General features: G+C 44.6%; 1 protein-coding gene across 4 annotated transcripts; it reads left to right on the top strand.

Moving 5' to 3' along the window:
• The first annotated feature begins 607 nt into the window (after nt 1-607).
• TIGIT (T cell immunoreceptor with Ig and ITIM domains) lies at nt 608-19,800 on the top strand. 4 transcript variants are annotated; one of them, XM_033211217.1, is made up of 6 exons: nt 608-777; nt 3,504-3,652; nt 5,067-5,396; nt 9,315-9,421; nt 17,416-17,647; nt 19,537-19,800. In XM_033211217.1, the coding sequence occupies exons 2-6, from the start codon at nt 3,592-3,594 to the stop codon at nt 19,620-19,622; spliced, it is 816 nt and encodes a 271-aa protein (XP_033067108.1). In that variant the 5' UTR covers nt 608-777; nt 3,504-3,591; the 3' UTR covers nt 19,623-19,800. The 4 variants fall into 4 exon arrangements, with proteins under 4 accessions (XP_033067108.1, XP_033067109.1, XP_033067107.1 ...); XM_033211218.1 differs by having other exon boundaries at nt 608-840; nt 17,419-17,647; XM_033211216.1 differs by having other exon boundaries at nt 608-840.
• The last annotated feature ends 1,921 nt before the right edge of the window (nt 19,801-21,721 follow it).

Here is a 21,721-nt window from a genome sequence, read left to right as displayed (position 1 = left end):
GGCAGGAGAGGCCTAAGCTGAGAGGATCAGCTGCCTCTTTCCAAAGATTTTTCTTCTGACTCTGCATTCCATCCTATCCTGGGGTCTCTGTCCTATTTTCACAGCTGGGAAGAAGAAAGAAATTTCCTATAGAAGGTTGAACTTCTTGGCAGCCTTGGAGGATGGAGGAGATAGATCCTCAGAGTCACCCCACGGGAGGGAGCTTTGACAAACAGAAGTCAGCGGTCCCACCCGAAGTTCTCCTCATTTGTATTTTCCAGTGTCAGCCAAGTCCCACGGCTTAATAAGCCTCAGATCATGGGCAGTCCTTTCGAGGAGTCTGATTTTCTGAGGCAGCTCTCTCCACAAGTGGCTTTGGAACTCCATTACTCAGACCGTCCCACTGTGAGGAAGCTTAGCTAAGGCTGCGAGGCAGTTGGGTGTGATGGGACACGGGACGAGCCCTTCCTGGTGCCCCGGGCTGCCAGGTCCCCTTGTCTCCCCTGTGTCAGGGCTCCCGTGCTTCCTCGCCCTTCTCTTACATCTAAAGCAGGAGGCAGGGCCTTCTCGTCCCCCGCCATAATACAACCTGCCACCAGGAGGCGCTGCTCTACAGAGCGGAGAGTGGGGAGCTTGGAGGAGAGAGCGCGACCCCCTGCTGCTGCAGGATGTTGCCCTTGTTCGAGGCAGAGACAGGAGGCCTCAGACAGCTGTGACAGCCATGGAGCTCTCCTACCACATCTGAGCCAGAGGGAAGATTTGCAGAAGCGGAAGCCCAAAGACACGGCTGGGAGATTGGTCTGTGCTCTGGGAGAACCCTAGGTTGTGTTTCCCGTGTACAAGTCACGGGTCTTCTGGAAGGTACCACCGCTCCCAGCCCCGCTTGGCTGAGGGCTGAGGGCCACAGGTTTTCGGGATTGTGCCTGTGGTTGGAGGGTGTGGACTCAAGTGCTTCTGGCCCGGGACTTTCACAGGGCTCAGGGCGGGCTGGGGGAAGGCCCAGCTGTGAACTAATAAGGGGGTTTTACAGTCTAGGCCAGCACTTCTTCCCCTTTCACAGGCAAACGTGACATTCCTTTTCAGCACCTGTGCTCACCCAGTTGCATCAAGGCGGACCACACTTGTCCAACTCACAGCCCCAAAAGTCAGGGGAGAATAAAACACAGTGGCTGATTTTAGCATTTTTAAAATAGAAATGTGAGTCAGCACCTGACTGACCTCACAGATCCCTGCTATGCCGTGGGGGCTGCTGACTAGCCCTGAAAGCTCAGGGTGGCCCCGGGCGCTCTCAGAGCAGGCCTGCTTCTCACAGCTGAGCCGCTCAGTGCTGGGGGCTGGTGTTGAGTGGGTGGGAACCAGCCAGGTTCCCCGGGGAGTCTCTGCAGGAGGCTCTGGAGGGTCTGGGGTAGATTCTCAGAAAAGAGACTTCTGTCATTTGCTTTCCTCCAAGGCAGCCTCAGAGTCTAGCTGGCAAGTGGTCACTTTCCCGCAGAAACATCCTGTCCTCCTGTTCTATCCGATAAGGAGGGCAGAATGAAGAGGTTGGGTGGAACCCTGGCTTTGGAGTCTGGAGACAAGGATTTTACTCCTGGCAAAGCACATTATATAGACAGGGATATTGTCCTCCGATTTTCCTTTCACTTCCTTAATTAATATTGTTATCAATACTATTATTGATGTATTGAATCCCTGCCATGTTCCAGGCACTGTGCTGAATACTTCACCAAACACTAGTTCTTTAAATCCTCACAACCCTATGAAAGAGGTACTCATTCCTATATGCATATGGGAAAACTGAGGCTTCAGGAGGTTGAGAAAGTTTTCCAAGGTCACCAAATAGGATGACTTTGGACCCAGTCTGTTAATTATCCCCCTTGAGAGCACCGTTGATCAAAAGGGACTTGACCATGTTCCTCTTTGGACTGGTTACTTAGCAACAAACAGAAAAATTATTTAGCGGTTGTTTAAAACCAACTCTAAGTTTCTTTGGATATCTCATTTCATAAGACAGGTCTCACCTCTTTGGCTCCCACCCACCCCCACTATGGAGATTTTTATAACCCAAATACTAGTTTCCGCCACTTTCTGTGCTCTAGTCCCACTAGCTGCTCTTGGCCCTGCCACTCCTGGCTTCCTGGCCTGAGTGAGTTTGGGAAGCATCCCTCCAGTTCAACCTCAGCACCTTCCCTTGTATACACATTAGGTATTATTGCTCCTTCAGTTGAAGACATTGTAGCTATTGAAAGACAAGGCATCTCTTGATGTGAGCCTTGAAGGACAGGTTGAATTGGGTAGGCAGAGAGAAGTTGGTAAGGCATATATTGTCTAAGGGTCTGAAGGTGGGGTATAAGGGGTATACAAGTCATAGAGTTGGGGAATAGGCAGAACCCAGAGAGGGGAGAAGACTGGCCTGAGATAGAAAACCTTGCAAGGGAGGAGGGCAGGAGCCTGGATGGTGTGAAATGCTAGAGATGCATGGCTGGAATGGAGGGGGCAGGGCACCAGGCTTCAGATGCTTCTGGTTGCAGATGCAGATTTTCAGGATGTACAACATGGAGCATCCCCAAGGTAACTGTGTTGAGAGCCTGCGAGGCAGGTGAATGTGGATCCTCTACCCCCTCTCCTGACTGAGTTCACCAGGGAACAAGCTTTGTAAACTCTTTGAGGGTAGGGGCTGTGATTATTTACTCTCATATCTTCAGAGCCTGGTGTTGAGGTTGGTGCTTTGTAGGCACTCAGGGACTTTCAAATGAATGAAGGGAGGGAGGGAGTAAAGAAGGATGGGTCCATGGTAGGATCTGATGATGGGATGGGAGCTCCAGGCAAATGTCAACCAATCCCTCTCCTGGGTCAGCCCCCAGGGGCTCACCCTTCTTTGCATTTCCAACTCTCATGAGGTCAGTGTGCACAGGAAAGCTCACTCCTCTAATCTCCTCTGATCCTACTGCACCAGAGAAACTAAGCCAGAATTCAACGAAGTCTCAGTCTAGATAAACAAGACAAAATAAATAAGATTCAAGGAGAAGATTTCCCTCAAGGGAAAGTTGCTGTGTTTGTCCAAGACCTTTGTCCCATCCATGTATCATCCCTCAAGTAAATGCTTCTTGTTCACTTGTTCATTAGATTTCAAGTGCAGTCCCTGGCCTATAAGTCCCTACAATTACAAGTTTCTCTTATCATTGCACATTCTTCATCAGGAGGATGCCGGAGGAGCTCAGCCAACAGTTCCTCATCAGTAGCAGATTCTTCAGAACTTGGGCACTACACAGATGCCCTTGAGCTCTTTGAATACAGGTTGATTTTTAGAAAATACATTAAGATAGAACTTAAAAACAATAGATTGACTAATTATAGTCCAAAGACGAGTGTACCTCTAACCACAATTTTCATTTATTTTTAAATGTTTCCTTCATGGCCTTTCTTGTGGCTCCCCCTATGCAGTTTGTGTATTTGTTGAAAACTTTATGTGTTTTTAACATGGTTTTTGCCGAACTAGGTTTTTCTGAGACCGTCTTTTCTCATAGGCTCAGTTTTACCGTCCTATCTGCAGTCGGCTACTTTCGGTGGCAGAAGAGGCCACATCTGCTTCCTGTAGGCCCTCTGGGCAGAAGCATGCGGTGGTGTCTCTTCCTGATCTGGGCCCAGGGGCTGAGGCAGGCTCCCCTCACCTCAGGTAAGGCCTGAAACCCAGCAGAGCAGCGGGGAGGAAACACAAGGCTAAGCTTGGTGTGGAGACTTGGGTGCTTGTGTAAGGAAGACTCCAAGAGCATGCCACAGCTGCTTGAGAGAAAGAAATTGCAGCTTTTAGGGTCCTGTGTACGCTCATGTAAGAAAGGACAATCTCTGAGAATGAGGTGCGGTTCTGTTTTTGGTGGCAGATGAAGGACTTTGTAGACTCTCGGGGTTGGGGGAGCCTGACTGGCCAGCACAAGGAGCAGGAGAAAAAGGAAGGCTGGGCAGGAGGCATTGCCAGTTTGCTTTCAGAAGCTCATTCCTGCTCCAGCTTCTTTTCTGTTGCCTTTGAGGAACTTTCCAGGAAAACACTATAAGTTCTCTGTGAATTGAAAATGTCTTTTTCACAGATTCCAGAGATTCTACCAGTAGAGACCGATTTTTTGTTAAATTCATTTCTTCTATATTAAAAATCGGAGTCAACTATTTCTGAGGGAGGGGAACACAAATATTTAAAAACTGTGGTATAAATTAGTTTTTATGTTGCTTTCTGAACTGAGGATGGAGATGTGCCCAGGGGTGCTGGGGAGAGGTTAAGTGCTGAGAGGGTGGTTATGCCTGGGAGAAGCTGGGTTTCCTGCTAAGCTTCCTTTTCTATTGGATTTCTTGGCTTTCTTGAAGGTTTTTTCAGGCACTGCAAATGACAATCAGCCAAACGGTAAGGTTTTATTTCAAAGGATAATGCATCCAGCACAGAACTAGGCTGCAGGAAGAAACATAAAAACAAAACAAAATAAAACAAAAACAGAAGAGGTGGTGTTGGCTGACAAGGGCTTGTATTCTAAGTGGGTAGACAAAATAGGCCTATGAAAATAACAAGCTAGCCATGAAGCTACACAGCAGATTGCTGAGGGGGCAACGGCTAAGTTGTGTAGTCATAAGCCAGGCATTTAGTAAGGTGCTAATTGTACAATACAGGCAGTGAATGTGAAAGGAAAAGGGAGATTGAGATGGGCTGGGGTCTTCTAGGAGGCGGGGAGGGAGTTCAGCCTTGACAAGGCTTCCTGTGGGTGGGGCGTCAAGGGGGGCAGAAGTCGGCTCTGGAAGCATAGGGCAGTGGGTGGGGAGGAGATGGACTGGGCTGGGCTGGAGTAGAGATGTGTGGAGAAGGATAAGACTGGAAAGACAACCTGAAGGGGACTGGGAGCCTTCAATAACAGGCATGGAGAGGAGCATCTGTTGAAATGCAAGAAACAGGAAATAATTACAGCCTCTATTGGGGAGCAACAGGATGGACTGGAGAAATTATCATTCCAAAACCCAGTTGTGGTCTCAAAGCCCCTTAGAGTTTTTCTACGAAGGTTGAAGGCCAGCTGCTGACCCAGGACTCACATGTGCTTTGTCCTCTTCCCTAGGAATGATGACAGGCACAATAGAAACAGCGGGGAACATTTCTGCAAAGAAAGGTGGCTCTGTCCTCTTACAATGTCACCTCTCCTCCACCATGGCCCAAGTGACCCAGGTCAGCTGGGAGCAGCAGGACCAGCTTCTGGCCGTTTGCAATGCTGACTTGGGGTGGCACATCTCCCCAGCCTTCAAGGATCGAGTGGCCCCAGGTCCTGGCCTGGACCTCACCCTCCAGTCGCTGACCATGAATGATACAGGGGAGTACTTCTGCATCTATCACACCTACCCTGATGGGACTTACACAGGGAAAATCTTCCTGGAGGTCCTAGAAAGCTCAGGTATTCCTGCTGGAGCAAGTTGGCGGATAAACCTCTCCCTCTAGCATAGAAAATGCAATCCCGCATCACTGCACAGCAGGGCTTCTCAATTCGGGATCACATTTGAATCACCTGAGGTGATTTTAAATCATACTGATGCCGAGACCCCACCCAGACCAATTCAATCAGAATCCCTAATAGCAGAGCTAAACAGGGGTAGGCTCTAAAAGCATTTCCAGGTGATTCTAATAGACAGCCAATACTGAGAACCACTGTTCTTACACAAGAAGCACATCTTGCCTATATTTCCTAGGAAGACCAGTTGATGAGGTCATATGCAAAAGTTCTCATTTACTGGTTTAGTATCAGTTGTGCAAATTAGAATTAACCCCTAAGTATGTAAAGATTAGAGCTGGTTAAAAACAAAGCACAGCCTGTGCTAAGTTTAATTGTACAATGATTTACATTTGTGCGGTACTTCCAAGTTTCCAAAATGCCCTCATATTCATTATCCACCTGCACATTTAAACCAATTCCCAGAGGTTAGAAAAGGGTTCTTCACGGTGAAACCCCGTCTCTACTAAAAATACAAAAACTAGCCGGGCGAGGTGGCGGGCGCCTGTAGTCCCAGCTACTCGGGAGGCTGAGGCAGGAGAATGGCGTAAACCCGGGAGGCGGAGCTTGCAGTGAGCTGAGATCTGGCCACGGCACTCCAGTCCGGGCGACAGAGCGAGACTCCGCCTCAAAAAAAAAAAAAAAAAAAAGAAAAAAAAAAGAAAAGGGTTCTTGTCTGAGAGACAGTATAGCACCATGGTTAAAAGCTCAGACTCTGACCCCAGGCAGTCTGGGTGCAAATCCTGGCTCTGCTGTTGCCCTCAGACAGGATTTCTTAGCTTCTCTGTGTATCAGTTTTCTCATCTGTGAAAGAAGGATGAATATAATACCTTATGCGATGCTAATGTAGGATTAAATTGCCTACTACAAGAAAATGTCCTTAGAACAGTGCCTGGAACATGGTAAGCGCTGTGTAAGTGTTAGCTGTTTGTATGATTCTCATTTGTTTGACGCAGGTGGAAGCTGGGACTTGGAGTTTTGCTCAGAGTGGTAAAGCTCATTTTGACACAGATGTTTTTGTTCTGCTAAACTGCATCCTCAGAACTCCTATTTACTGCTATCAGTTATGTTGGAGATTAAGTTATGTGATTTGCAAAATATGTGTAAACTGAGAAGATAAAAGGTTACCTTCAAGTTTCCTTTCAAACATTACTTCTTTTTTTTTTTTTTCCCGAGACGGAGTTACGCTCTTGTTGCCCAGGCTGGAGTGCAATGGCACAATCTCAGCTTGCTGCAACCTCTGCCTCCTGGGTTCAAGTGATTCTCTCCTGCCTCAGTCTTCTGAGTAGCTGGGACTACAGGCATGTGCCATCATGCCCAGCTACTTTTGTGTTTTTAGTAGAGATGGAGTTTCTTCACGTTGGTCAGGCTGGTCTCGAACTCCCCACCTCGGGTGATCTGCCCGCCTCGGCCTCCCAAAGTGTTACTTCTTAACTGGTTTCACATAGGCCAAACAAAAACCGGTTAAGAGCGGAGGCTCTGGAATTGCACTGTCCGGGGTTGACTACTGCTGTTCACAAAATCTGGGTAAATTATGTACTTTTTTTCTCAGTTTTCTTGTCGATAAAATGTGGCAAATAATTTCATGAGTTGGTACAAGTAAGGTCTTACAACAGTGCTAGACAGGTAATAAGCTTAACTTAATAAGGGCTAGTTTTTATGCTATTTATTGGTTCATGGTTAGAGGAGGCCTGGGACAATAAGCAGGGCAGGGGACCTGGATTCTGGCAAAGTAACCAAGTGATGGCCTTGACCATTCTGGGCTCTTTACCCCAGTGTTACATGCCAGAGGACCCATCACCAGATGGCAGGACCAGGAACAGGGAGGAAGTTCAGGCAGAAGGCTCCTGTGGAGTGGTGGTCCCAGCAACTGAAGACCACATGGGAGCTATGTCTGATTGCTAATCTCCAGGCCAGGTCATTCATGGATCAGTGGTCCTGACATGCACGGTCCTCCCCAAGGCCACAGTGGCATGGCTATTTCCCAGCATGAACCTAGGGAAATGAAGGTGCAAATTTCTTCTCTGTGGCTCCTGGAGCCCTGTGGAGAGAGATCAGAAGACGTTCTGTTGGACCCCTGTGCAGCCTCCCCACAAAGCCTGTATGTTTCCACTCTTTTGCCATTGCAGACTCCAGGGAACACCATTGGTCACTTGGCTCTTCTCTCTTGTTTCCCAAGGGGTCAGTTGCTTACATGGAATGCTGACTCTCCTTAATTACTTGCATTAGCGCCAACCCTGGCTTCTTTTTGAACCTAATCTCAAACCTTAGTCCAAGTCACTATCCTAATACTATCTGTAATATTTAAGCTATTCCTAACCTTAATGCTAAAATTGTACTTAACCCCAAACTTAACCTGGTTGATAGGCAGAAGGTTTAAGTAACCCTTATACAAAGTCTGCCCCTCCCCCACCCTGCATGTAGTGCAGCTTACTCAGGGCTGCTTCTGTTTCAAAGACCTTGATGTTTTTGTTCTATGACCATAACTGTGAATGGAGACATTGGTGCTTTTATTTCAAACCAAAAACTCCGAATGAAATTGATATTCCTAATATCCCAAATTCCACTCTTGTCCTAATTGTTATCTCGAACTTATCCTTAAACCTAACCAAACTCATTATCATAATCTTCCCTAAACCTCGACATGCTTTTAACTCCATCTATCTTCATCTATCCGCAAGGTGTAAGAGAACCCAGGCCTAACACTGGCTCCAATCTGGCTCTGTTCCCTAACTGATCATCTATCCTTTCCTGGTTTTATGGATAACCCTCTGTAGCCCCTCTTACCTGTTACAGTGTGTTCTCTATGACCCCTTTTCTTTCCATCTGCCCTGTTTCCTCCACAGCTGACTGCATGACTGTGGCTAACCAGGAGCTGTCCTGGCCCACTGTGACTGAGTCCCTCCAGGTAGGAGGAACATGTTCTGGGGAATTTGAATTCTGCAGATTCCTAAGCCACCTTTTAGCAACCCAAACCCTTAGTTAGAGGGACGAGATGTCAGGCTTCTGCTGCACCCTACTCCTTTGAAGACTCCCCTGGATACCTGAGTGCTGCCTGAGCTCCTGGGGCAGCCTGGAAACCCACCTTCAGCACGGCGTGCATGGGGGTGATGGTGTTCTTTTTCTCATGCTCTTCTGGGATCAGATCTTACTCATCTCTTCAAAACTCCCCTCCTGCATCTTCTTGCTTCCACTTACATGTTGTCTCTTAATGAAATTCACTAGTTCATGATTTCACTTATGCCACGAATATTTACTGAGTGTTCACTATGTGTCAGATGCTGAGAAAACAGCAAAGGATAAGACTCCAGAGCCTCGTGTCCTCCAGGGTTTCAAGCCTAGCTGGAAATAAGTGTAGCTGGAAATAAGTGTTATAAGCTTAAGGGAAAAGGTTACATGCTTTTTTTCATTTTTGTAATTTAATGTTAACTTTATTTTAATTTTGAATTAAATATTTTTATTGATAGGATTTCATATTTGAAGTTCAATAAAAGAAAATATTCACTTTCTGAGTTTTTTCCTGGAACTACTATTTGTTTCATTTCATGATTACCAAAAATGATTTTGTCAAATAGAGGAAAGGAGTGTTAAAATGACCTGCTCTGGTGTCAAATATACAAGGTACTCCACTGCTCAAAAGATCAGTCGTTGATTTCATGATGGGCCAGATAGATACTCTGCTGTTGGGCTTAAAGGTTCTAGTCCCATGGTTACACAAAGGGCCTGGCCAAAACTTACTTCTCTGCCGTGAAGCTCAGGCTGCCCTGGGGAAATCAGCTTCACTTCCAGCTTCTGCCACTCATCTCTGTTTTGTCCTCCCTCTAGTGGCTGAGCACAGTGCCAGGTTCCAGATTCCACTGCTTGGAGCCACGGCCATGATGCTGGTGGTCATCTGCATAGCAGTCATCGTGGTGGTCGTGTTGGCTAGAAAGGTAATGGCTCTGGCTGCACATCTCAGTCATGGGCACCCCTACAGCTGCCACCCTGGTCCTTCAAGTTCTCTTTCCACCCAGAGAGAGACCCAGATGTGATCTTCCCCAGTGCTCTTTGTGCCTTTTTTTCCTGGCACTTGTTCTGCCTATTAGTGCAGTTATTTATGCTCTTCCCTTGTCCCTCTCATAGGGAGGGACCTCCTGGACAGCTGGACCTGTTTCCTACCCATCTTGCTGTCATCTGTAACTCCTGGTTTCTGCTTATCCCTTCAGCCACTGCTCTGAGAGTTTAATTTATCTACTATGATTTTGATGCATTCTGGGCATCTATATATGCTAGAGTTTTCTGCACATTAGCTCTTTTGATGTTTACAACTCTCTGGTAGTACTAGGCTACCCAGCATGTCTGTAGAATGAGAAATAAACACTCCAAAAATGTAGGGCTAGGCCAGGAGCTGTGGCTCACATCTGTAATTCCACCACTTGGGAGACTGTGGCGGGAGGATCACTTAACCCTAGGAGTTTAAGGCTGCAGTGAGCTACGACTGCACTCCAGTGTGGGCAACAGAGCAAGATTCCATCTCTAAAAAAAAAAAAAAAAAAATTGGTGGTAAAGTGGGCATGGCAAGATCAGCAGGTTGTAAATCCTCTGTTTAGCTTAAGAGTTTATGTGGCTGAAAGAGTAATGAATGGGGAATTGAAAGATCTAGTTTCTAGTTTTGGCACTGAGTATATGCTTTTAGAAAGTTACTTAATCTTTTAAGGTCTTCATTTCCTTATATATAAAATGGGGATTTGTCTTAGTCTATTTTCTGCTGCTGTAACAGAATACAATATATTGGGAAATTTATAAAGAAAAAAAGTTTATTTGGCTCATGTTTCTGGAGGCTGGGAAGTCCAGGAGCACAGTGCATTTGGCAGGGTTCATCCCCTGGCAGAAGGCATGTGATGAGTGAGTGCATATGAGAGAGAGAGAGAAATGAGGCCAAACTCATCCTTTTAATTAGGAACTTACTCCCATGATACCTAACCCACTCCTGAGATAATGGCGTTAATCCCTTCATGAGGGCAGATCCTTCATGTCCTAATCACCTCTTAAAAGCATTACCACTTAATACTATTCCAATGGTAATTAAGTTTCCAACACATGGACTTTTGGGGGACACATTGAAACCATAGCCGTATTATAATTCGGCTTGCTCTATATCATAGAGTTGTGATGAATAAGTGGCATATTTCATGTAAAATCTTTATAAAAAATGAAGAATTATATCAGTGAAATTTGAAGAATTATATCAGCTGCCGATATTGATTGGGAGGAGTGAAAGAATTTCCACTCCTTGTTTTGTCTGATCTCTCGGGTCATTTAAGTCAGCTCAGCCCAGGTCACCTTAATTCAAGTCACCACATAAATATTTTGGGAAACACAAGTTTGTAATTTCTACCTTTACCCTAGACCCACCTCCTGAGATCCTAACGCACTTTTCCTCCAACTCTAATTCCATTCAATTAACAACTCAATTCTGCAGCCTGGTTGAACTGCAGTGGCTGAGATATATGGCTGGTGCTATTGGGAAGGTCAATATATTTTCATTTATGTGTAGGCTATCACAGCAGACATAATGAGGAAATGAACCCTCTAGGGGAAGGTGAGGACAAGAGAAATGATTAAATAGAGGGAGGAGGTGAAGAAGATGAAAGTTGATCTCTTAGCTGGGAATGGAATGGCAATAGTGGTTGGTGAACAGGTTCTCTGCTGTTAGCAGTGTCCTGATGGTCTGGAATAAAAGAATCAAAGGCCCTTTAGAAGGAGCTGAACAATTTTTCCTGTTGAAGATCCAAGACTGGTTAATTTTCATTCTGGGCACCTGGACTAACTTTGGTCATCTGGAGGGTGGAGAAAGAGAAAAAGGTGAAGTGATCTATTAAGTCCTGTTGCCCCCCTTCTACAGTGTTTGATTTCCCAGCCCTCTCTAACATTTCCACTGCTTACTGTGTAGTGCGGGTCCTCTCTGCATCTTTCCTGTACTTTGGCTATAGTTGCCAGTCTTCTCTCTCTCTCTCCCTGCTCAAAGCATTTTATACTTGCATTATTCAGGGTTCCAGCAGGGAACATGTAGTACTTTCAAACTGGGTTGTTTGAAGACAGTTTAATAATAGGATTTCCAGAAGTCTACTAGGATGTAAGGACACCACAAGGAGGAATAGCAAGGTGTTGTAACCATTCCTAGTTCTTCAAAGGGGATGAAGGGGGAAGGGCTAATTATTGGAGCCTGGAAGGAGAGAGGTATGTGGAGGGGTCTCCTTCAGAAGTGCCATAGTCTTTGCTGGAGGGTCACAACCAGTCCAAGGTCACCCTTCTGAGAGAACAAAGGGCACTACATACCCTCATCTCATTCCTCTCTCCATTCCCCTGCTGTTGCTCTGCATTGGCTGACCTCAAACCTAGGTTGGAGGACAAGGGGACTCACTGATATAGTACATTTAGTACAGTCTTCATAGGGCACAGAATAGGGTGGAGAAGGTTGAAGAGTAGAGCCAAGAGGCAAATGGATGGTATCCATACCAGCAGTGCTCATAGACATGAAAGCTGGACAAAGGATCTTGACTTTCCCTGGGGTTGGCTGGCTTCAGCCTTCTCTCTTGTAGTCTTGATCTCTTTTGATTATGTATGTAAGCAATACCCTTCTTGGCTGCCCAGCTGTATTTCTCCTGGGCACACTGTACTCTATTAACCATTTTAATATCCCCATGGATCAGGCTTTCTTGGCTCCCATTGCAGTAATTACATCCATTTTGTTTCTTAAGTGCTGCTATCTGTCCTGTACTATTTTGGGATCTCCTCATCCTCATTGCTACTAGGGATTCAGTTCTGTAAAAGCATCTCCTACTTTAGCCCTAGCCTATAAAGGAGAGATACCACCAAACTTCTCAATGATGCTGGAGCTCCCCTAGCACATTCTTTTACAGCTTAGTAAAAGGGACATTCTCTTTCTTTTTCCTTTTCCCCCTTATTGTTGTTATTATCATAAGGGATGTTCTCTGGATCTTCCCTAGAAGAGCCAACATAATCAGCTATTGGATTTTGGAAATTATTCAGTACAGGGATTGGCAAAGTTTCTCTATAAAGGGACAGATAGTATATCTTTTTGGGTCTGTAGGTCATATGGTCTCTGTTGCAACAATTCAACTCTGCCATTGTAGTGTGAAAGTGCTATAGATTATATATAAATGAATGAATATGGCTTTGTTTCAACAAACCTTTATAAGCACTAAAATGTTAATTTCATATAATTTTATGTATAATAAAATATTAGTTTTTCATTCTATAAATTTTTATTTTTTATTTTTTTTTATTTCAATAGGTTTTTTGGGGAATAAGTCCTTTAGTGGTGATTTCTGAGATTTTGGTGCACCCATCACCCGAACAGTGTACACTGTACCCAGTGTGTAGTCCTTTATCTCTCACCCCTCTCCCACTCTTTCCCCTGAGTCCCCGAAGTCCATTAGTCCATTGTATCATTCTTACGCCTTTACGTCCTCATAGTTTAGCTCCCACTTATGAGTGAGACCATATGATGTTTGGTTTTTCATTCCTGAGTTACTTCACTTATAGCAGTGGTTTCCAATTCCATCCAGGCTTCTGCAAATGCCATTATTTTGTTCCTTTTATGGCTGAGTAGTACTCCACGGTGTATGAGTGTGTATATATATATGTGTGTGTGTGCATGTATATATGAATATATATATATATTCATACACACGTGCGCACACACACACACTACAATTTCTTTATCCACTCATTGATTGATGGGCATTTGGGCTGGTTCCATATTTTTGCAAGTGCAAATTGTGCTGCTTTTTGTATAGTGACTTCTTTTCCTCTGGGTAGATACCCAGTAGTGGCATTACTGGATTCAATGGTAGTTCTACTTCTAGTTCTTTAAGGAACCTCCACACTGTTTTCCATAGTCGTTGTACTAGTTTACATTCCCACAAGCATTGTAAAAGTGTTGCTCTTTCACCACATCCATGCCAACATCTGTTTTTTTTTATTTTTTGATTAAGGCCATTCTTACAAGAGTAAGATGGCATTGCGTTTTGATTTGTGTTTCCCTGATAGTGATGTTGAACATTTTGCATATGTTTATTGGCCATTTGTATATCCTTTTCTGAGAGTTGTGTGTTTATGTCCTTAGCCCACTTTTTGATGGGATTTTTTTTTTTAGCTGATTTGTTTGAGTTCCTTGTAGATTCTTGGTATCAGTCCTTTGTTGGATATATAGTTTACAAATATTTTCTCCCACTCTGTGGGCTGTCTGTTTACTCTGCTGATTATTTCTTTTGCTGTGCAGAAGATATTACTTTTAAAAACTTTTTTATGCTTTGAAAAAACACTTAAAATATAAAAGCCATCTTTGTTCAAGGGCTGTACAAAAACCAGCAGTGGGCCATATTTGACCCACAAAACTGAGTTTGCCAATTTCTGATTTAGTAGGTTTATTCTAGCATTCTTGCTTCTCTGAGCCTTTTGTTTCCCTTTTCCACAGTTTGCCAAAGCAGTATTGTCATCTCTATTGACAGCAGTATGTCAGAATCATCTCCTGAGCCCTTGTGAGGGTGTTAAATATTGAGTGTTCCAATATTGACACATTATCCCTCATCCAGTCTTACGTTCTACCTTATACCACAATCCATCACCTTCAGAATTCATGCCTAGGCATCTTCTCTCAGTCCCTGCCAGTATATATTAGCCAGGTCCTTTAGTATATAACCTTTCTCTTCTCTTAGCAGACCCAGCACTTCCTCCATTAGCGTGGGCTGAGATTTTACCCTAATTACAGGTCTGATGGCTAGTAGGGGAGGCAGAGGCAGGGCCCAGCAGGGATTTTCTTCCATCAAGGGGAAGTGGGCCACTTCTGCAGCCCAGATGGTATAAGAGAAGCAGGTGGTTCCCGGCTCTCAAATGCATCTTTCCAGAGTCCTCATTCCAAGTTTCAGGAGACTTCTCCTCTACTATCAAGATGCTAGCTTTGGCACAGAAAATTTACCTGGGCTTAGAATCCAGCCGTCTTTAAAGTCCTGTCCTTCTTCCCATTAGCTTATGTACCTGATCTTCAGCTGTGGAGAGAGGAGTGTCTCTTAAATGCTGCCAAGGAGGAGCTTTAACTCTCACACTTTGAGTCGCTGATAGGTCTGAGGCTGTCATCTTCTCACTTCAGTCCATCAGTGCAATTTAGCAAAAGTCAATTTTGAGTCCTAATAGTAACTATTTACCCTATACTATTTATCCAATTCCAGAGTTCTAACAGTAACTATTTACCCTATGTATCTCAAATATTAGAGTCATTGTACCAGCTCATAGTTCCCATCCATCTGTGTCCCTCTCATTTCACCACCAGTCATGGGGTTTGTGTTGCCATCTAGCAGGCGAGTGATCCCATTCTGCAATCCTGTTCTTACAGGCTGCCTTCTAGGACTGTTCCCAGCAGCAACTGTTTTAGATCAGGTCCCTGGAAATACAGCCTGACATGCAAACTCTGGTGAGAGTGACTTATTGGGACAGCTCTCAGATGAAAGGAAGTGAAGGAAGCAGTATAGGGAGGGCTAAGGGAAGAAAGCTTAGCATGGATATGGTCTCAGCTGGAGACTTGGCTGAAGCAAGAATTGTACACAGAGTTGGCTGAACCTTTAGGCAGAGAGCTGGCCTTTTGGAAATCCACCTAGGTCAATCATTACCTCTGGCTGCTCACCAGGGAGGGCCCAAGAACAATTCTGTAGAGAAGGGGCTGCTGTGAGCTCACAGCCTACAGTCCCAGCATCTGGAAAATGGGAGTGCTGGTCAGGTAAAGAGATCTGAGCAGGAACTGTACATTAGTTATGGGTCTCCGGAGGGGCAGAGCCAATAGGAGAGATGGATGGATGAATGGATGGATAGATTAGATAGATAGATAGACAGACAGATAGATAGATAGATGAGGAGGGATTTATTAGGGGAATTTGTTCATGTGATTGTAAAGGCTGAGAAGTCTCACCACAGGCTGTCTGCAAGCTGGAGACCTTGGGATGCTGGTAGCATGGCTCAGTTCAAGTCCAACAGCCTCAGAACCACCAAGGCTATTGGTGTAATTCTCAGTCCACGGCTAAAGACCTGAAAACACAGGGCCGGGGGCACTGTTTTAAGTCCTGGAGTCCGAAAGCCAGGCAGCCCGGGGGCCTGATGTCCAAGGACAGGAGGAGAAGAGTGTGTCCCAACTCCAGAGAGAGAAAGACCACTTTTGCCTCTCTTCTGTTTTGGGAGACCAGGCCCCCAGGTGACTGGATAGTGCCTGGCTACATTTAGGGTGGCTCTTGCCCACTCACTTCACTCAGACTGACATGCCAATCTCCTTTGGAAACACCCTTACAGACACACTCCAAATGGGCTTTACCAGCTCTCTCAGGCCCCTTAATCTGGTTAAGCTGATACCTCAAATTACCTATGAAAGGCACAACAGCATTTGCTGCAGACCTTGAGAGCCCATAGACTGTGTTATTTAGGAGCATGGTCTTTGGAATCAGGCAGTCCTAGGTTTGAGTCCTGACTCAACCACTTGAGTGGTTACTACCTAACTTTGATGAAGCTCAGTTTTCTCATCTGTAAAATGCTGATAATTATGGCATTTCCTTCATAAGGTCATGAGAAAACTTCAGTCAAATAATAATTAATGTAAGGCACTTAGCATTTTTCCTAGCATGTAAGCTGGAAAGTGAGTGGGACCAGCAGAAGGGATGTTTTTGGGATCATCACAAGGGATGTTTTGGGGATCGTCATAGTTTCTTGTGGAGTGTGTAGTGGAATTATGGATTTTCTTCTTGGAAGAATGTCCCTTTAGGCAAAATTTTCTATCCAATTTACAAATCTCCTGAAATCCAGCTGTGCATCTCAGGTTAAGCACCCTCCTATACACAGTGGGAGCCATTGAAGAGTTTTAGGCAGAAATATGGACTGACCCAACTGTTGGTTTTGAAAATCACTCCGCTGGTGACCATGCGGAGTTGGACTAGAAGTAAGAGGGAGTCCAGAGACAGTGAGGATGAAGCCCAGGTGAGAGAGAAGACATGGATATAGAGATGGAAAAGAGGGAGTAGATTTCAGAACTGCCTGGGATTAAAATTGGATGAGGTTTTATAGATAAATCGAGTTGAACATTAGCCTCCATATTTCTGATCAGCTGGTGCCATAAACCAGGGCAGTGAATACAGGAGCAGGCATGGTTTGTTGGGGCAGGAATGTGATGGTTTCTTTTGAGACAAGTTGAGTCTGAGCTTATTGTGGGTTGTCAGGTGATGATGCCCAGTGAACAGGTGGATACCTGCGTCTGGAGCTCAGGGCAGAAGCCTGGGCCAGTTTAGATAGAGATTTGGGCATCTTCAGAGGACAGATGGTGGTTGTAGATATAAGAAAGTAGATGCTCATGAAGTAACTCAGCATGTTCAGTGTGAGAGAAAGCAGAGAGCAGAACCCTGGGGGAACCCCATGGTTTGGGGAGCTGATGTGCAAAGAGAAAAGGGGCAGGCCTGGCTGAAGACGAAGGTGGGAGTTTAAAGGAGGAGAAGAGAATCAGGAGAGAGTGATGCCATAGGAGCCAGAGAAAGAGAGCATTTCAGAAAGGAAGAGGTCAATGGAGTCAAGTGCAGCAAAGAGCAAAAGAAAATAGAGAATGGAAAGCTGCTTCACTAAGCTTAGTGAACAGGAAGTAACAAGGTGTGTGGCACGTGGTATATGTAGTAAGTGCAGTTTCCGTGGACTAGTTAGCATTGAAATCTAGCTGTAATGCAGTTGAGAAATTAAGGGTTAAGGAACTGGTGTTGGTAAGAACACAAGTTTGCCAGTGTGCATGTGTGTAAGAAAGGATGAGAGAGATCACAATAACTCTCAATATATGTCATACTGGGGAGTAACTTTTGAATAACATGGCCACATACTCACTTTGTAGTTTGTTTGCTTTTAGAAGAAATCCCTCAGAATCCATTCTGTGGAAAGTGGTCTCAGGAGAAAATCAACTGGACAGGAAGAACGGATTCCCAGTGCTCCCTCACCCCCAGGAAGCTGTGTCCAGGCAGAAGCTGCACCTGCTGGGCTCTGTGGAGAGCAGCGGGGAGATGACTGTGCCGAGCTGCATGACTACTTCAATGTCCTGAGTTACAGAAGCCTGGGGAGCTGCAGCTTCTTCACAGAGACTGGTTAGCAAACAGAGGCATATTCTGGAAGATATACTTTTGTCTTGACTATTATAGATGTCTTGACTAATACATAAGCAGCTGTATTCTCCATCAGTGCGTGTGCGTGCGCGCGTGTGTGTGTGTGTGTTCGGTTGAGTGAATAAATGTCATCCTCTTCTCTATCTTCATTTCCTTGGCCTTTTCGTTCTATTCCATTATGCATTATGGCAGGCCTAGGGTGAGTAACATGGATCTTGATCATAAATGCAAAACTGGCAAAACATCTTGACCTGATTTTAAATCTGGCAGTTTGAGCAGATCCTATGTCTCTGAGAGAGACATTCCTCTTAATGGCATTGGCCAGCATTTTGGGCTACAAGGTTTTGTGGTTGATAATGAGGATGGCATGACAGCAGAGCCATCCTCATCTCATTTTTTTCACTGTCATTTTCAGTAACATTCGCTCATTCAAAGGCATGTCATAAATAAGTCCTGTTATCAGCCTCTATGGGGAGATTTGAGAGTGACTAAATCTTGGTATCTGCCCTCAAGAACCTATAGTTAAATGGGGAGACAACATTGTCATGAAAAGGTATTATAGTAAGGAGAGAAGGAGACACACACAGGCCTTCAGGAAGAGATGACAGTTTGGGGTGAGGTAGTTGGCATAGGCTTTTCTGTGCTGAAGTGGCCTGGGAGCACCAAGGGGATGTTGAGGCTGGTCTGGGAGGAGCAGGAGTTTTGTCTAGGGAACTTGTAGGGACTTCTTGGAGCTGAAAGTCCCACAAAGAAGGCCCTGGCACCAAGGGAGTCAGCAAACTTCAGATTTTATTCTCTGGGCCGGCATTTCAAGTTTCCTTTCACTGTGATGTACTCATCCATTAGACAGCCTGATACAGAGCACACTAGGCTCTTCCGGCCATGTGTGCTGGGGAAGCCTCAGGAAATGCACATGCCCACACAGGGAGCCAAGTCTTAGCATTTGGGCCTTGATCTACCTTTTCTGCATCAATACACTCTTGAGCCTTTGAAAAAGGAATGTTTCCTACTGAAAAGAAAATGTGGATTTTTAAAATAGAGACTCTTCCAAGAGGAGAAAGGGGGCCTGGGGTGATAGAGGGTTCAAAAAATAAATACCCTCAAACTAACTTCTTCGAACTCTTTTATTCACACCCTGACATCTTTGTGCTGGGGTTGGGATAACTGAACTGCTTATTTCTGTTTAACTGCATTCAGGCTGGATCTTAGAAGACTTTTATTCTTCCACCATCTCTCTCAGAGGAATGAGCAAGGAGGTTGGATTTACTGGTGACTGATTTTCTTTCATGGGCCCAGGAACTGAAAGAGAATGTGAAGCAAGGCTGTGTTTTGCCCATGATTAAAAATAAAGCATTGCCCTGCTTCCTAAGACTTAGACTGGGGTTGACAATTGTCTTAGCAACAAGACAATTCAACTCCTATTTCTCCTTGGATTTTTTTTATTATTATTTTTTCACTTTTCTACCAAATGGGTTACGTAGTTAGGAAGAATGAACTGAAATCTGTCCAGAGCTCCAAGTCCTTTGGAAGAAAGATAGATGAATGTAAAAATGTTGTTTGTTTGCTGTGGCAGTTTACAGCATTTTTCTTGCAAAATTAGTGCAAATCTGTTGGAAATAGAACACAATTCACAAATTGGAAGTGAACTAAAATGTAATCACGAAAAGGGAGTAGTGTTTTGATTTGGAGGAGGTGTATATTCAGCAGAGGTTGGACTGAGAGTTAGGTGTTATTTAACATAATTATGGTAATTGGGAAACATTTATAAATACCATTAGGATGGTGATAAAATACAAAAGGGCCTATAGATGTTAGAAATGGGTCAGGTTACTAAAATGGGATTCAATTTGAAAAAACATTTTTTTAAATAGAACTCACTGAACTAGATTCTCCTCTGAGGACCAGAGAAGACCATCTCATAGCTGGATTCCTGGAGACATGTGCTGTCCACATGTAGCCACTTTCCACATGTGGCCATCAACCACTTAAGATGGGGTTAGTTTAAATCAAGATGTGGTATTATAATTGGTATAAGTATAAAATCACACTAGATTTTGTAGATTTTTCAGTAATTTTGGTATATTGCGTGTCAAAAATGATAATATTTGAATGTATCAGGTGAAATAAAATATTAACATTAATTTCTTGTTTCTTTTTATCTTTTTAACGTGGCTACTGGAGAGTCTAAAATTGCATATGTGGCTCTCACATTTCTATGGGACTGTGCCGCTCTAGTAGCTAAACCCAAGCCAAGCTGATACCCAGGGAGGGTGTCTATCTACGTCTATTGGTCTCCATTTCTTTTTCTTTCATTCCAAATAGTGTTTGAGGAAGATTTTCCTGCTTATGATGTCTTTTGGGAAATATGTAGGGAAGCATCACAGAGAAGATTGAGGAAGGGGAACACTCAGTGCTGACAGGAAGCGATGCCAGGCTTTTCTGGGGTCCCCTCGTGGATTCCCTAACAGGAGGAGCGAATAGACAAATCTATGAATGAGCATTCAAGGAGGAATACATTACTGATTCCCTGACCACATTCTGAGCCTGGGCATACAAGTCTGATCCATAATCCTGAGAATTATACTAAAAAAATGTGAGAAACTTTGAGTCATGGAGCTTTGAGACAGATGGTCTTCATGAGTGAACAGGACCTCACTATGCAGTTTTTGTCATGTTTTTTCCCTTCTCACCCCTGTGAGTCCTGGAAGTGAGTCGTCATACACTCAGGTTCATTCAGATGCCATCAGTGCTGAGCTGGACAGGCAGGAAGGCTGGGTGTGCTGTCCACCAACGACAGCATTCTGGTGGGCACACCATACCCCACAGAGAGGGGGCAATGGGCAGTGTGGCTGTGGCTGTTATTTGTGGGGTGTGAGTTTTGTTTAGTCTCTTGATTCTTTCAGGTGCTGCTTCATGGCTGTAACTGGTAGTTTCCCACACCCACTCCAAGTCACACCTGTCAAGAGGTACAGAGGAGCTTTTTGTGTGAAAAGAGCCTGAGCTTTCTGGAAGTCACAACGGTATACTCAATGTTTGAGATAATTTATTTGCATAAGGTAGCGTAGGACAATGCTATCCAATAGAACTTTCTGCAATTATGGAAATGCTCTCTGTCTGTCCCATCCGGTGAGGTAGCCACTAGCTGCATGTGGCTGTTGAGCACTTGAAATTTGGCTAATGTGACAAAGAAACTGAATTTTAAATTGTATTTTATTTTAATTAACACATTTAAACGTAAATAGCAACATGTGACTAGTAGCTAGTATACTGGACATCACAATTCTAGTAACTGCCTTGCATATAGAGAAAACACAGAGAGCTGTGTTTATAGGACATTGGATGGCTCTCCAGTTGTTATGCATTTGAAATGGCTACCACCAGGAAGAAACTTGAAGGTTCTCTTCTATTCTCCTGTATCCATCCTCTGATCAAGACAAACCATGAGGTCAAAACAGGCTATACATTTATTTATTTCAGGTTTTTCCCATAAAAAAACTCGGAGGTGGCCGGGCGCAGTGGCTCACACCTGTAATCCCAGCACTTTGGGAGGCCGAGGCGGGCGGATCATGAGGTCAGGAGATCGAGACCATCCTGGCTAACACAGTGAAACCCGTCTCTACTAAGAACACAAAAAATTAGCCGGGAGTGGTGGCAGGCACCTGTAGTCCCAGCTACTCGGGAGGCTGAGGCAGGGGAATGGCGTGAACCCGGGAGGCAGAGCTTGCAGTGAGCCGAGATTGCACCACTGCACTGCAGTCTGGGTGACAGAGCGAGACTCCGTCTCAAAAAAAAAAAAAAAAAAAAAAAATGGAGGTAGCTAAGTGGCCCAGTTCACTTAAAATAGGGCCAAAACTGTCAGGAAGTTTACGACTCATAGGGATTACGTAGAAATAGACTTTAATCACAGGACTTACCTTGGACTATATTCATTCTGACTTCGTGTAGGCTGTTAAGAGCACCTTCTCTCGGACTAAAACTCTGATGGACTTCACAGAGATTAAAAAAAAAAGTAATTATGGACTGTAGTGGACTGGGAATTGAGAAACTTGGTCCAAG

The sequence above is a fragment of the Trachypithecus francoisi genome, unplaced genomic scaffold (assembly GCF_009764315.1).
Source record: "Trachypithecus francoisi isolate TF-2019V2 unplaced genomic scaffold, Tfra_2.0 Lachesis_group0, whole genome shotgun sequence".
Lineage (NCBI taxonomy): Eukaryota > Metazoa > Chordata > Mammalia > Primates > Cercopithecidae > Trachypithecus > Trachypithecus francoisi.
This window is presented reverse-complemented; position numbering and strand designations above follow the sequence as displayed.

Bases quoted from the DNA above. Each gene is read 5' to 3' on its own strand.
- TIGIT (XM_033211217.1), top strand. From the start codon at position 3,592: ATGCGGTGGTGTCTCTTCCTGATCTGGGCCCAGGGGCTGAGGCAGGCT. The intron at 3,653-5,066 runs GTAAGGCCTGAA...CCTCTTCCCTAG, and splicing joins GCAGGCTCCCCTCACCTCAG to GAATGATGACAGGCACAATA. The intron at 9,422-17,415 runs GTAATGGCTCTG...GTTTGCTTTTAG, and splicing joins TGGTCGTGTTGGCTAGAAAG to AAGAAATCCCTCAGAATCCA.